Source organism: Cydia fagiglandana, chromosome 20 (genome assembly GCF_963556715.1).
Source record: "Cydia fagiglandana chromosome 20, ilCydFagi1.1, whole genome shotgun sequence".
Taxonomy (NCBI): domain Eukaryota; kingdom Metazoa; phylum Arthropoda; class Insecta; order Lepidoptera; family Tortricidae; genus Cydia; species Cydia fagiglandana.
The window spans coordinates 15,876,060-15,890,151 of record NC_085951.1 but is presented as its reverse complement, the minus strand read 5'-3'; the positions used below and the strand labels follow the sequence as shown (position 1 = coordinate 15,890,151).

The 14,092-nt window shown below is 43.6% G+C and overlaps 1 protein-coding gene across 1 annotated transcript; it reads left to right on the top strand.

Annotated features, from left to right (window-relative positions):
* The first annotated feature begins 6,689 nt into the window (after window positions 1-6,689).
* LOC134674744 (uncharacterized) lies at window positions 6,690-7,878 on the top strand. Its single transcript, XM_063532871.1, has 2 exons — window positions 6,690-7,060; window positions 7,426-7,878. The coding sequence occupies exons 1-2, from the start codon at window positions 6,853-6,855 to the stop codon at window positions 7,557-7,559; spliced, it is 342 nt and encodes a 113-aa protein (XP_063388941.1). The 5' UTR covers window positions 6,690-6,852; the 3' UTR covers window positions 7,560-7,878.
* Window positions 7,879-14,092: the final 6,214 nt, after the last annotated feature.

The window sequence follows — 14,092 nt, the reverse complement described above, 5'->3', positions numbered from 1 at the left end:
ACCTCAACAAGGAAGCTCTCAAATTCAGCCAGAGTTTTGTTTGGAGAGAAATATACTCCGACTACCGCTAAATCCCCACAGACCGCTGCGACGCAGCCGTGACCTTTTATAACACTCTTGAAAGGATTGGAGCCGGCAGCGCTCCGCGTAGTAATGGCCACGGTTTCGTCCAGATCCCCGGCCCAGTCGATTCTGTCGGGGACTTTATAAGGCTCCGCTACTATCGCAATGTTGATCGACCACTGTGCCATGCTCTGGTGGAAGAGGTCCTGGGCCTTGGCATCGTGGTTGAGGTTCCCCTGTAAAAATTCGATGGTCGCCATTTAATCGACGGCCATATTTTGAACCTCCTCCGTCGCGACCTGTTCCATGGCGGGCGACTTGACCGGCTGCGAGGGGGCCTGGGGGCCATCAGTAGCTTTGGTCTTCCTACTTTTTCCGGCAGTTTTGGGCGCAGTGCACACCTTGCTGCTGATTCTGTGCTCCGACGGCTTGCCTGCTGCCGCACACTCGGCACAGTGTGGCGCGGCAGTGCATTGTGCCGCTTTATGACCCTCTTTGCCACACTGGAAACAGCTTTCAGATCGGTCCGTTTCCGCCTGACATTGCGCCCTTACGTGCCCATTTCTAAAGCACCGGAAGCATCGTAAAGGCCTCTTCTCTAGCAGCTTCACTTGCGCAGAGACCCATCCTACCAGTAGGCGACCCCCAGCCACTATCTTCTTTGCAGCCGCGATGGGACATTGAACCCACACTGTTCCGAGCCCTGAAAAACCCTGGCGTATTTCTCCGGCCTTTACCATGTCAACGGTACACTCTCCAGTTCGTGTCACCGCCGCAACCACCTCTTCTGCGGACACCGACTCGTCCAAGCCAGTGACGCGAATGTCAACGGTTTTAGTTGGCCTAGACACCCGTACCTTCTCCGCGCCAATCTGCTGTTGGATCGCTTCAGCTAGTTTGTCAGCCTTTTCCCCGCTAGATGCTCCAGGGACCTCAAGAATGCACGCTCCGGTAGCCGCGCGCCGGAAGCGCAGTCCCCCAGGGATGTCCATATCCGTTAGTTGGACCTTGGTCCTAGCCTCCGCAATCACATCTTTATATGTGACGCCTTTTTTCGCAGCTTCCGGTTGTAGGGTAAGCACAACGGCTGCAGATCGTGGCGCTTTCAGCTTTGCGGCTTTTGCTTTCTCTGTTTGCTGCGGCGGGGCCACACGCTGAGCCGTCTTCCGCTTGTTTCCCTTGCTCGCAACCACATTCCAGCCCTCTTTCATGGTGGCGGGTGCAGGAGGCAGCGAGCGGGATGTGGGGGACTCCTTTGCTGACTGGCTCAAAGTCCCACCTCCCTTCTTTTTCGCCGTTTTGTTGGCCTTTTTTGTAGCTCCAGGAGCTGGAGCAGACTGTGGCTTTTTGGTGGCATCTATCACTTTTTTCCCACTGGGGCCAGCAGTTGCTCTCGCCGCAGAAGAAGCCGTGGATGCTGCAGCCTGCTTCTTATTGTCTGCTGCTAATGCCGGTCGCAATTGCTTAGCCGGCAGCAGACGACCCTCGGCTTCTAGTCCGTCCAGACGTGCGCTTATAATCGCTCCCACCTGGAGAGCCACTGCACGACTCAAATCCTCGTCCAGGAGAGCGGGCGTCAGGTCAATCGTCGGTTGGCTCTTGCGTGACGACGACTTTCCCTTCGGGGCCGGTAGCGTGTCCAACGTCAACGTCAACGTGTCCGGCACGTCTGCGTCCCCGCCCGGTCCGGAGGGCAGAACCTCCCGCGCAGGACTCCCCCTCCGCCTCCCTCTCTCCACCTCTAACCTTAGTCGGGCCAGTTCCCCGCGGAGGCTGGCCATCTCCGCTTGCAGGAGACTATTCGCCGCCTGCAGTTGGCGAGTCTCGTCTGAGATCGTGCGCTCGCTTAAACTATCAAACGCTTTCGCGATAGTTTTCGCCGCCTGTTTAAGGGCCCGAACATAGGTTCCCTTCAGATTTTTTGATGATGAGGCCACGTTCTCGATAATCTTCACGTGGTCCGCCACCGACTTGGAGAGGTCTACCGCAGACTTCTCATTCACGTCTTCACAGACTGAGGGTGACTTGGAAAATCGCGTGTCCCGCAGTTGCCTTGCCACTTTTGCCTGGCTTGCAATGTCCAACTCCGCCTCTATCTCGAGAGCCTCTCGTTTGGCCTCGTTGAGGGCTCTCTTTGCCGCTGCAAGGCCAACGTATTGGCCCGTCGTAGGTGGACGTCCCCTTGAGCGCTTGATCTTTTCCTCTTGACCTTCTGGCTCAGGGGAGCCCAATGCCTCCCTGTCGTCCGAGAGAGGCTCGCTTGCCCCTCTACTGGCTCTTTTTGCGTCAACATCAGCCCAAAATCGCCGCTTATTGGACCCCGCAGAGGAGTTCGAGTTCGACCTCGACCTGACCGTCCTTATAGTGCAGTCTGACTGCTCACTCTCATCAGCACTTGCGAGCATATCTGCCACGCTTTCCGCCATTTTTTCAGCGCCGCTCTCCTTAAATTTCCGGCTGCGCTTTTCTACTTTTGAGCCCTTTATTTTGGGCTTCCCTCCTACGTTTTTGAATTTTATTTTTAGGTTTTTCGATTCCATACAGTTCCCACGAGTATGGGGGATATAAGTGGTCCATCCAAGCGGTGCCCCCTGCACCTGGATAAGCCTTAGCGTATCCCGTTAGAGTGTCGGCCGGTACACTAACGGGGGAAGCACTAGCGACTGACTCCACTTCAGCCATGCATCCTCTCGCGGTGCTCCGCCGCTTAGGATTAGGAGTGATTTTTTATTGAGGTTTTCTTCCTCGCAGCCCAGCCGATTAAGGCAAGACCCCCGGTGCTTGTCCGAAGCCGCAAAACATGACTACGACCCCGACACGAGCAACGGTTGGTCCGGCGTCGACTAGATGTCGAATGCGCTTGGCACAGCGCCGCACCCATCACAACCATTTCTGGAGCGACCCCCTCTTCAGATTTTGGACAGCCCAAAAAGACCGCCAAACCCATAGCAGCCTTGCCGGCCACCGCCACCTACTTGACCGAAAACGGTCCCTCTAAAGAGGTTTACCCACCCCCCCGGACTCATCCACAAGGACCTCTGCTGGACAGAGAACTTGTGGAGAGAACCCCTCCCCCCCACGACAGGACATTGGCAGCAACGGTAAGCAATAACTTGAAAACCAAGAGATTACTTACCGTTGCCCCCGGGGCGCACCGTCCAGGAACCCTTCACTTACCCCCAGATCACAAGGATCAAGAGGAATGAGAAAGGGACCTGGCACACTTGGAGGTTTCCTGTCCGTAGCACCCCTAACCTAACCTAACCTAACCTAACCTAACCTAACCTAACCTAACCTAACCTAACCTAACTCAAAACCTAACCTAACTCAAAACCTAACCTAACTCAAAACCTAACCTAACTCAAAACCTAACCTAACTCAAAACCTAACCTAACTCAAAACCTAACCTAACTCAAAACCTAACCTAACTCAAAACCTAACCTAACTCAAAACCTAACCTAACTCAAAACCTAACCTAACTCAAAACCTAACCTAACTCAAAACCTAACCTAACTCAAAACCTAACCTAACTCAAAACCTAACCTAACTCAAAACCTAACCTAACTCAAAACCTAACCTAACTCAAAACCTAACCTAACTCAAAACCTAACCTAACTCAAAACCTAACCTAACTCAAAACCTAACCTAACTCAAAACCTAACCTAACTCAAAACCTAACCTAACTCAAAACCTAACCTAACTCAAAACCTAACCTAACTCAAAACCTAACCTAACTCCGAACCTCACCTAACCTCAGTATTCGAAATTTTGCCAGATTATTTTTAGAAAAATCTTAACAGCGCGATCTATCTTAGACGCTGCCGTTGATAAGTGCCATCTAGGCAACACATTGAACAATATAATTTTTCTCAAAAATGGACGGCAAAGTCGACTTTGGCGTCTAAAAACTAGGTCGCGAAGCGCGGAGTTTATGGTCAGTCAAAAATTAAAAAGTTAAAAACATTGCAGTCTCGATTTTGGGACTGCAATGTTGCATACAAATTCCATTATTTGTCGAGTTCCAAACTTTTTAAAAGTTCAATTGGCCATATCAAATGGAGGCACAGGCCCATTAAACAGCCAAACAGATGATTAGTACCGCGACTATTTAGCTGTCTCAAATAGTTTGGCGTATTTTCGGCAGAAAAATACAGTTCTATTTTTTATTAAAAAAAATAAAAAGGCGGCAAGGGCTTTTCTATGTGAAGATATATACGTAAGAACGTTGCTTTTGTAAAATATTTCTATGATATTTACATTTCTTGCACCATTTTTGAGAAAAGCACTATATATGACTCGGCTGGAAGGCTACTTGCTGGCTTCGGATTCAATTAAACGGACTCCCAAGGTCGTCCGTTTAAACCGAATCCTCAGCCTGCAAGTAGCTACTTCCGAGCCTCGACAATAATGTACTATTATTTTGCACAAATGGGTTACTTATTAAAATTTACGTTTTTTTTTTACTTTCTTCGATAGCGATGACACGACTTACATTTTTAGTATCTTTTTATTAGGAAAAAGGAGAAAACGGAACCCTTATAGGATCACTTGTGCGTCTGTCCGTCTGTCACAGGCCATTTTCTCGGAAACTACTGGACCAATTAAGTTGAAATTTGGTAAACATATGTAAATTAGTGACCCAAAGATGGATATGTTTTTTTTATAATTATAAAATCCATAGGTTTGAAGCTATTTAAGAAAATAGCCAAAAATATTACCATTCCCCCCACTTTATCTCCGAAACTACTGGGTCTAAAATTTTGAAAAAAACAAATACACATAATAGTTACCTATAGATGGCAGGAAAACCTATTAGAAATGTGCAGTCAAGCGTGAGTTGGACTTATGTACGGAACCGTAGAAACGCGAGTCCGACTCGCGCTTGGCCGATTTTTTTTATTTATTAGGTACTGGTTATTTGTTAGGTACCAGAATTATCTTTTATTGCCTTGAGACTTATTTCGTACATAAGTTCCGAAAAATTAATTGGTACGAGCCGGGGTTTGAATCCGCACCTTCTGGATTTTAAGTCGCATTTCGCACGCTCTTACCGCTAGGCCACCAGCGCTCTTCACCACATCAAATAAATCTCATTTCATGAGATTTTATTGTTATTTTTTTTTTCTTGGATCTGAGTTTTTTTTTACTTAGGCTGCCTTGTTTTGGTTGCGATATTATAATAATGAAAGTAAATAGTTGCTTGTTTAGTCTTTAAGGTATCTACTCCTCACTAGATGGCAGTACTAGTACCTATATTTGTATTATTCTGCTCGTGGATCACCACTTTTTACCGGACTGTGTGTGTAGGGGAATGTGTTTACAAGTCCTTGTGCTTGTAAGTATAGTGTGTTCATTTACGCTGCTATAGAGACCAAAAATAATTATGTCAATTGGTTTGTCTCTCTATTGTTTGTATCACTATTAACAAACTAGATAGTAATGAATGCTCAATAGTTATGTATGGTCACAAAAAAAAGGATTCTTATTTTACCTTTAATTTAAAGAGATGGTACTTTTTACGGCCAAGACTCTCCCCATATGTTTTGTTTTTTATTTATTTTATTTCATCTTTTTGGTAATTTTATATGCCTTATTTTAAAAGTTCTTTTAAGTAAATGTTTTGTATTTGATAGGTAGGTAGGTAAGTACATGTAGGTATATAATTTCAATACAATTTTGGAAACTTTTATTTTATAGCTGGTCAAGCAAATCTTGTCAGTAAAAAAAGGCGCGAAATTCAAATTTTCTATGGGACGATATCCCTTCGCGCCTACAGTTTTCAAATTTGCCGCCTTTTTCTACTGACAAGATCTGCTTGACCAGCTACTTCGTCGATAGTTGACTTCTTATGTACCTATTCTGCAATCCTAATTAGCCTCATGCATGTTTTTTTTTTTAATTATTTTAATCATTATTTATATCCTTTGGAAACCGGAAAATAAAAATACTTTTATAAACCTTCCCATAATATTATTAAAAAATAATTAAAATACTGACAATATTTTACAATATAACTCACGTAAGTTTAATATCGAAGAATAACATACGCTTAAAATAATTCAAAAGAGAATGCTAAAATTATAATATAAAAAAAATGGCACTGTCGGGGTTTGAACCATGTATCTTAGCTACAATCTGATTTTTTTTCAAAATAGAGGCTACGGGTGCCACGAGCACATGACAGTTGATGTTTGAAAATATTAGTTGCTTCTGAATTCCTTGTCTATGTCTTAATCGTTGCTCAAACAAGAATTTATTATTTAATTTCCAATCTTTTTTCAACAATAAACATTTCATCCACTGCGCCCTCTAGGTTACTTTACTGTAACATTACAAATCTGCTGACATTTGACACTGACTTTAAGGTGACTTTAAGTATGTAAGTGTGCGTGAATGCAAGAAATTGCAATATTTTGCAGTTGGATTCCGATAATAACGAAATGAGACGCTGTTGAGTTAAACATGTCTCGATTTGGATGTAATATTTTTTATAGTTTTCGCACATATCAACACATCTTATGAAACTTTGTATTTTGGGAGAAATAGTGAAAATCCACAATTCGTGCACAGTGACGCCATCTTTTGGCTGATAATCGGCATCCCATCCCTAGACATCCACCTTAATGTAGGTATTGTATTGTACAATCTTCAGCCGTCTAGTTCCATGTGAATCATGTGATTTAAGTAAATAGCATCAACATCCGTATGACTAGTTTCTGAACGAAACTGAATGTGTCGTGTTCACGAGCATGAGTATATATATAGGTTCCTGTTCCTGTCGACGTCATAATGATACCTCAATCTGAATTATTTTTGTACGTATTTCGTACGATTTTCCCTTCGGAGGTAGAAGCAGTGATACTGAGCCACGAGGGCGTGCAGGAAGTGTGCGTGACCAGCGTGCCGCACCCGGTCGACCACGAGAGGCCGGTGGCTGTGGTCGTGCGCAAGCCCGGGGCGGCCGTCAGCGCCCAGGAGATCAAGGACCTCGTCACAAGTTAGTATCCTGTCCCTGCGGCGGGTTGTTCGCACCCCTCACCCCGTGCGAGTGGCCGGTGGCGGTGGTCGTGCGCAAGCCCGGGGCGGCCGTCAGCGCCCAGGAGATCAAGGACCTCGTCGCAAGTTAGTATTCTGTCCCTGCGGCGGGTTGTTCGCACCCCTCACCCCGTGCGAGTGGCCGGTGGCGGTGGTCGTGCGCAAGCCCGGGGCGGCCGTCAGCGCCCAGGAGATCAAGGACCTCGTCGCAAGTTAGTATCCTGTCCCTGCGGCGGGTTGTTCGCACCCCTCACCCCGTGCGAGTGGCCGGTGTACTATGTACATTGATCAGTATCATAATAAATGCGTGTTGTTATTGATCGGCAGGTGAAGTATCGGTGCAGCTGCTTGGCGGCGTGTTGTTCGTGGCGGAGCTGCCGGCGACGTCGACCGGCAAGCTCGCGCGCGCCGACGTCACCCAGCTGGCCCGCCACGCACACACACACGCACAGCTCCAGTGACCGAGAGGTTAATGCTGGATGGAATTACAGAATACTCCTCTATTTACCAAGAGACAAGAAAAACATTATAAACTTTAACAAGGTTGTGTATTATTTTCACACACGACACAAAACCTCCTTATTTTTGGAAATGGTTTGAAATCGTAGCCCTTCGCTGACGCCTATATCACCCGGGCTATAAACAACAAGGTCCAAAAATAACACAATTCAACAATAAACAACCACTAATTGATATTGATACACTTTGTATAATTCAACCAGACGATACCAGAACCAGGCGAACCAACGATTCAACGGAGCCACGCCGTTTTGTCGCCTAAATAGTTAGTGATTAGTTATATATAGCCCCCGCCCCGCCCCGCCGCGCCGGACTCGCCCGCGCTGCGCGCCGCCCTGGCCGCGCCGGGCTCGCCCGCACTGCGCGCCCTGTTCGCGTCGCGCGCCGCCCGCGCGCCCGAGCTGCGCGGCGACTCCGAGCCCGCCCCTCGCGTCGCGGATCCGGCGCCCCCGCCGCCATCGTCACCGCCGAGCCGAGCCGAGCAGATTCCATCGGGGCCGGGCCGAGCCGAGCCGACTCCGTCGCTGCCGTGCCTCGTCGAACCGGCCCCTTCACCGCCGAGCCTTGTCAAGCTGGCTCTGTCGCTGCTGACCTACGTCGAGCCTGCGCCATCCCCGCCGAGCCCTGTCTCGCCAGCTCCATCGCCGCCAGGCCTCCCCTCGCCAGCACCAGCGCCGCCCCGCCTCGGGTCTGGGGCGGCCCCGCCGCGGCCGCAGCGCCGCCCGCGCGCCGCCGGCCGCCGCACGCTGCTGTACTCGGACGAGGTGGGCGCCGGCCTGGGCGTGCTGCTGGCGCAGCGCTTGTCGCAGGGCGTCGTCAACCATTGTCACCCGGGCGCCTCTGTCGATCGTTTAATCGAATCTATTTCTGCGGGCGAGTTTGACCGCGACTCGACGCTTGTAGTTTTATTAGGAAATAGTTTAGACTGTACTAAGCGAGATATCTTAAAATTATCCGCTACGCTGTCGGCGATTGACCGGGGAGAGGTTGCTAAAATAATTATTTGTGCGCTCCCTTATAGAATGTCGAGCAAGGTAAATAAGAGGGTATTTCATTACAATTCTTTATTGTATAACCTTTCCTTGTACAGTAGTACGATTTCGTATTTTGATACGAATAAATTTATAGAAGATTTTGTTATGCCCCATAAGAGGACCTACCTACCGCGAAGATGTCTTGTAGAGTGTGCTAACCTGTTAGCATATAATATTGAAGACCCCGTCGTGGCTAGCACGGCGTCTAATAACCTTAAGTCGCGTAGTATTTTACGCCTTGGTAGCGTAGGGTTTGAGATGGAGCCGCCTGGTGATTTGAATTTAAACTAATCGCTACGACAACGTGTGCACCAGCCGGCTCCGTTCATATTGATCACTGTGATGCTAGTATGTTTAGTAAAACCAATTTATTGAACTTAGTTCATCAAAATATCCAAGGATTTACCTGTAAGGAACACGAAATTGATCTGTTTATACAGTACTCGAATATTGACATTCTCTGTATAACTGAGCACTGGCTTAAAGGTCATGAATTTATGTTTAATTTCAATAATCATAGTATAGTAAGTTCATTTTTTAGGAGATCTTGCAATCGCGGCGGGTCATTGATAATGGTAAAACATAATTTAAAAAGTAAGGAGCGTAAAGACATTGTTGACATGTCTGTGGAACGCCTTATAGAACTTTCTTGTGTTGAATTGGAACAATTTATAATTATATGCGTGTACAGGCCCCCATCGGCAGACTATGACTTATTCGAATCGGTCATAGATGAAGTACTTAGTAGTGTTTTTGGAAGTCACAAAAATATAATTGTATGTGGTGATTTCAATATTAATTTGCTAGAAAATTCGCCATTATGTGGAAGGTTACTAAATACTTTTAAATCCTTCAACTTAGTCAATTTATTTTGTGAACCCACTCGAGTCACAGCAACCAGTGCTACATGTATAGATAACATCTTTAGTAATAATGACGCGATTAGTAAATCTGTTATTAACAACCTAAGTTCTGACCACTGTGGACTAAAAGCTTCTTTCAGCGGGAAAACTGAAGAAATTCCTCAAGACACTTTGTGTAGGCCGATTTCCGAAAGTCGCCTAGGTTTATTCAATCGTAATATTACTAAACAATTATGTTGTCTTTCATGTACCCAGGAAAACCCTGACTGTTTGAGTTCCGAGTTGTTTAATTGTATTAAAAAGGAATTTGATGCCTGTTTCATTCAGAAAAAGGTGGAAGGCAAGGCTAAGACTAAATTTAGCGACTGGGCTACACCGGATATTCACGAGAAAAGACGCCGGCTCTACGACTTATATGATTTAAAGGCAACTGATAAAAGACCGGAATTTCTGGAGTACGTCAAAAATTATTCTAAATCTTTTAAAATGTTGTGTGTCGCCGCTAAAGCCGATTATTTGTCAAAAAAGATCCTAAATTCCAGCGATAAAGTCAAAACTGTATGGCAAGTTATCAGTAATGAAACTGGAAAACGTAAACTGAAGGATCCGCACTACAACCTACGAATTGCTGACACTTTAGTAAGTTCCGACCGTGAAGTGGCAGATCATTTTGAGCGGTTTTTCTCGAATATCCCGGTAGAAACAACAAGATCCCTTAATTCATCGCCAGACGTCGCTGAAGAAATTTTGAAGACAAATGTGGCAGAATGTACAGAAATCTTCAAATTTTCGTATGTCTCATCGAATATAGTTCTTAAGACTTTTAGGTCTTTAAATTTAAAGAAAACAGAAGATCTTTGGGGCCTGTCTGTCAAAGTATTAGATTCCATCATTGAGTCAATTACACCATACTTAGTTGAGATTTTCAACAGATGCATTGATGCTGGAATTTTTCCAGATATTATGAAACATAGCAAAATTATCCCTCTGTTTAAATCAGGAACGAGAACAGATCCCACGAACTTTAGACCGATTTCAATACTACCGGCATTAAGCAAAGTGTTCGAGAAACTTATTCTGAATCAACTATTGTCACATTTCAACAGAAACAAACTGCTTGACAGCAATCAATTTGGTTTCACCAAAGGTCGATCAACTACTGACGCCGGTGCGGTACTTCTAAAACACATCTTTGATGCTTGGGAAAAAGCTCAAGATGCTGTTGGAATTTTCTGTGATCTGTCAAAGGCATTTGATTGCGTTAATCACGAAAATTTAAAGAGAAAATTAAGCCGCTATGGGATAAAAGCTAGTGCCCTTGACCTGGTCTCATCGTACCTTTCGGATAGAACTCAGCGAGTAGTTATTAATGGAACTCAATCGGCGGGGTCCCCGGTAGCCCTCGGAGTGCCTCAAGGTTCAATTCTTGGTCCCTTCCTGTTCTTGGTATACATTAATGACTTACCAAAAGTTGTGCAAGATAGACATGATATAGTGTTATTTGCAGATGACACTTCCCTTATATTTAAAGTGGACAGAAAGGAAAATAGCTTCGAGAGCATTAATGACGCGCTATCTACCATTGTAAACTGGTTTACGGCAAACAATTTGCTTTTGAACGCCAAGAAAACCAAATGCATCAAGTTTACGCTACCTAACGTCAAGCAGGTAAATAACAGCAAGATTAAAATAAAAGGTGATACGCTGGAATTTGAGGACCGAACTGTTTTCCTGGGAGTCACTCTAGACTCCAAACTGCAATGGCATGCACATATAGGCACTCTAGCCGGAAAACTTAGTTCAGCAGCCTATGCAGTGAGGAGAATCAAACAGCTGACAAACGTAGAGACGGCCAGGCTGGTATACTTTAGTTACTTCCATAGTGTTATGTCTTATGGAATTCTGTTGTGGGGAAAAGCGGCAGATATTCAGACAATATTTGTGCTGCAAAAACGAGCTGTACGTTCCATCTATGGACTGGGCGCTCGAGTATCCCTAAGAGAGAAATTCAAAGAAGTTAACATTCTTACCGTTGCATCTCAATACATACTAGAGAATATTATGTATGTTCGGAAAAACATCCACGAATTCAAGGTTAACAGTGATATCCATAACTTTAACACTAGAAACAAACATAAACTTGCTGTGCCCGCCCACCGCCTCCGTAAGGTTAGTACGTCTTTCGTCGGGAACTGTACACGTTTTTATAACAAAGTCCCCACTGATGTAGTGGATTTACCACTTCATAAATTTAAGTCGCACATTAAGCACTCCTTGTTACGTAAGGCGTACTACACTGTAAATGATTTTATAAACGATAGAGATGCTTTTAAGCCGGTAGCTTGATTTCATTAGTATAATAAGAATTAAATAAATATTGTTTTTTTTTACATTGTGAATTAAATATGCTAGTGTTGACACAGTAGAATTGACACATGAGACAATGATGTTCTCGCTTGATTATATTGTTTAATTTAATTTTAGTTTTGGACACTTGGAGACCTTATACATCTCTAAGTACATATTTATTTATTTGATTTTTATTTTTGATTGTACATACTTACCTATATTTTTAATGTTTCTGACACTTAGAGACCTTTACATCTCTAAGTCAACTTAGGCTAGTAATTATGTGAAGCTATATTACTGTCTTTTTATGTAACATATGAGCACAAAATGCCGTGTCTTACAGCTACATGTTATTACTATTTTAATATTAATATAGGCCGGTAGCTTGAACATGTCATGCTCGCTTGAAAGTCTTTGCTTACGGTGGCGTTGTTGATCGGGTCGCCACTTTCCCGAATGAAGGTTGAGGGAGGCGATGGCTGAGATACGCGTCATACTCGTGAACGGGTGCTGTTTGTGGAGACTGGTCTGTTAAGCTAACACGAGCTATTATACTTAGTAACTTTTATTAATTAATTACAGTGAGACGCCTCATTCTGTTCTCGTATGTTTCTTTTCTTTTAATGAATGTATTAATTATACAGGATATTGACTCTTGGAGACCTTATACATCTCTAAGGATAACTTGATAAACTATATAATCTTATAGTTCTGACACCTAGAGACATTTACACCTCTAAATATTATAGATTTTTTTTGTGTGTGTTTTTTTATCTGTATTTTGTATGTAATTCGACATTAAGAGACCATATACATCTCTTAGTAATTGTAATACGTTAGATTGAATTGTTAGTTTTATTTTATAAAATTGTTGATGTTATTATTTTTGCTTTTATGTAAATTCAATGTTGACGTGTAAAAGTGCCCTTGTGGCCTATTTGCTGAATAAATGTTGATGTTTTGATGTTTTGATGTTATATATGTAGAATAGATATGTTAGTTTGTAAGGTATTTGTAAGATGGGCCTTGTTGCCTGATTTAAAATGTGTAATAAATAAATAATACCCTCTGTTTTATTAATATTTTTGATCTCATTAACTACCATACCCTTCCCTGGGCCCTTTATCTATTTCAAAAAAATCTTAACACCGCGATGTTATGCGCTTTGTCAAAGAGAATTCTTTTGGAACAAAGTGCCAACATTTAACTTTTTTTATTATATATTATATATAGTATGTACCTATCTGTTATTCCAAATATTTTACTGTTATTTGTCTTCTCAACCAAATTAAAGTAGGTATACCTAAATAAATTTTCCAAACAGCTACTACTAACGCCATCTAAGGGCCTATCAGTGATTAGTGAATGAAGTCAATCTATGAAGTAGGTAGTAGGTAAATAAAGTAAATTTAGTGCCTAATGCCCAATAAATTAGCACGATATGTGATATGATAGCTCGTCGCCTGGAGTCTGGTGTCTAGTCTAGAGCGCCGCCGCCGCCAGAGCTCGCTCTGCCGGTTGATTTAAATAAACGTTATCTTATCACAGTGATACGAGTGACTCGTCTCGTACCAAAGTGTTATCGTATTTTTTCGATGCGCGCTTGTTGCTATGCCTAACTATAAGTAAGCATACGGGTAAATAACCAGTGATGCACTTCATTGCAATTTAATATTGCGCTTAATTTTAAACATTAGTTAGTATATAAGTTACGTAATTCTTGTAAATAATGTTCGTCTATCTAACATGTGTCCTTTTAGTCTTCAACTTTGCAAAATTGGCAAAATCAAGGACATCTGCTATAAGTTTGTTACAGAACCGGGGAAATTAGAGTTAGACTAAGTAAAGTCTGCAACGATTTTGATAGCATAGGTAGGTACACAGTGCAAGTGTTATTTGTACGACATAATTTCATAGAAGTTTATATAAATAAAATAACACTTGCAATGCGTGTGCTATCAAAATCGTTGTAGACTTTTCTTGGTCTAACTCTACCAAACAAATTTTCACTCATTTAGTACATTAATATAAATAGGTAGGTATGTAAAATGTAAAAAAATAAGACACCTGTTCGATTAGGTTTGCGAATGTAAATGCACGCAAAATGCAAAACAATCTGCCATTTTCCCCTAAAATATCAATGTTGCGTCACTGGGTACCATCAGCAACACGCTTGTAACTGATCTTCGGTGCACCCTATTGTACTTGTAATAAGGTTGACGTATCGTC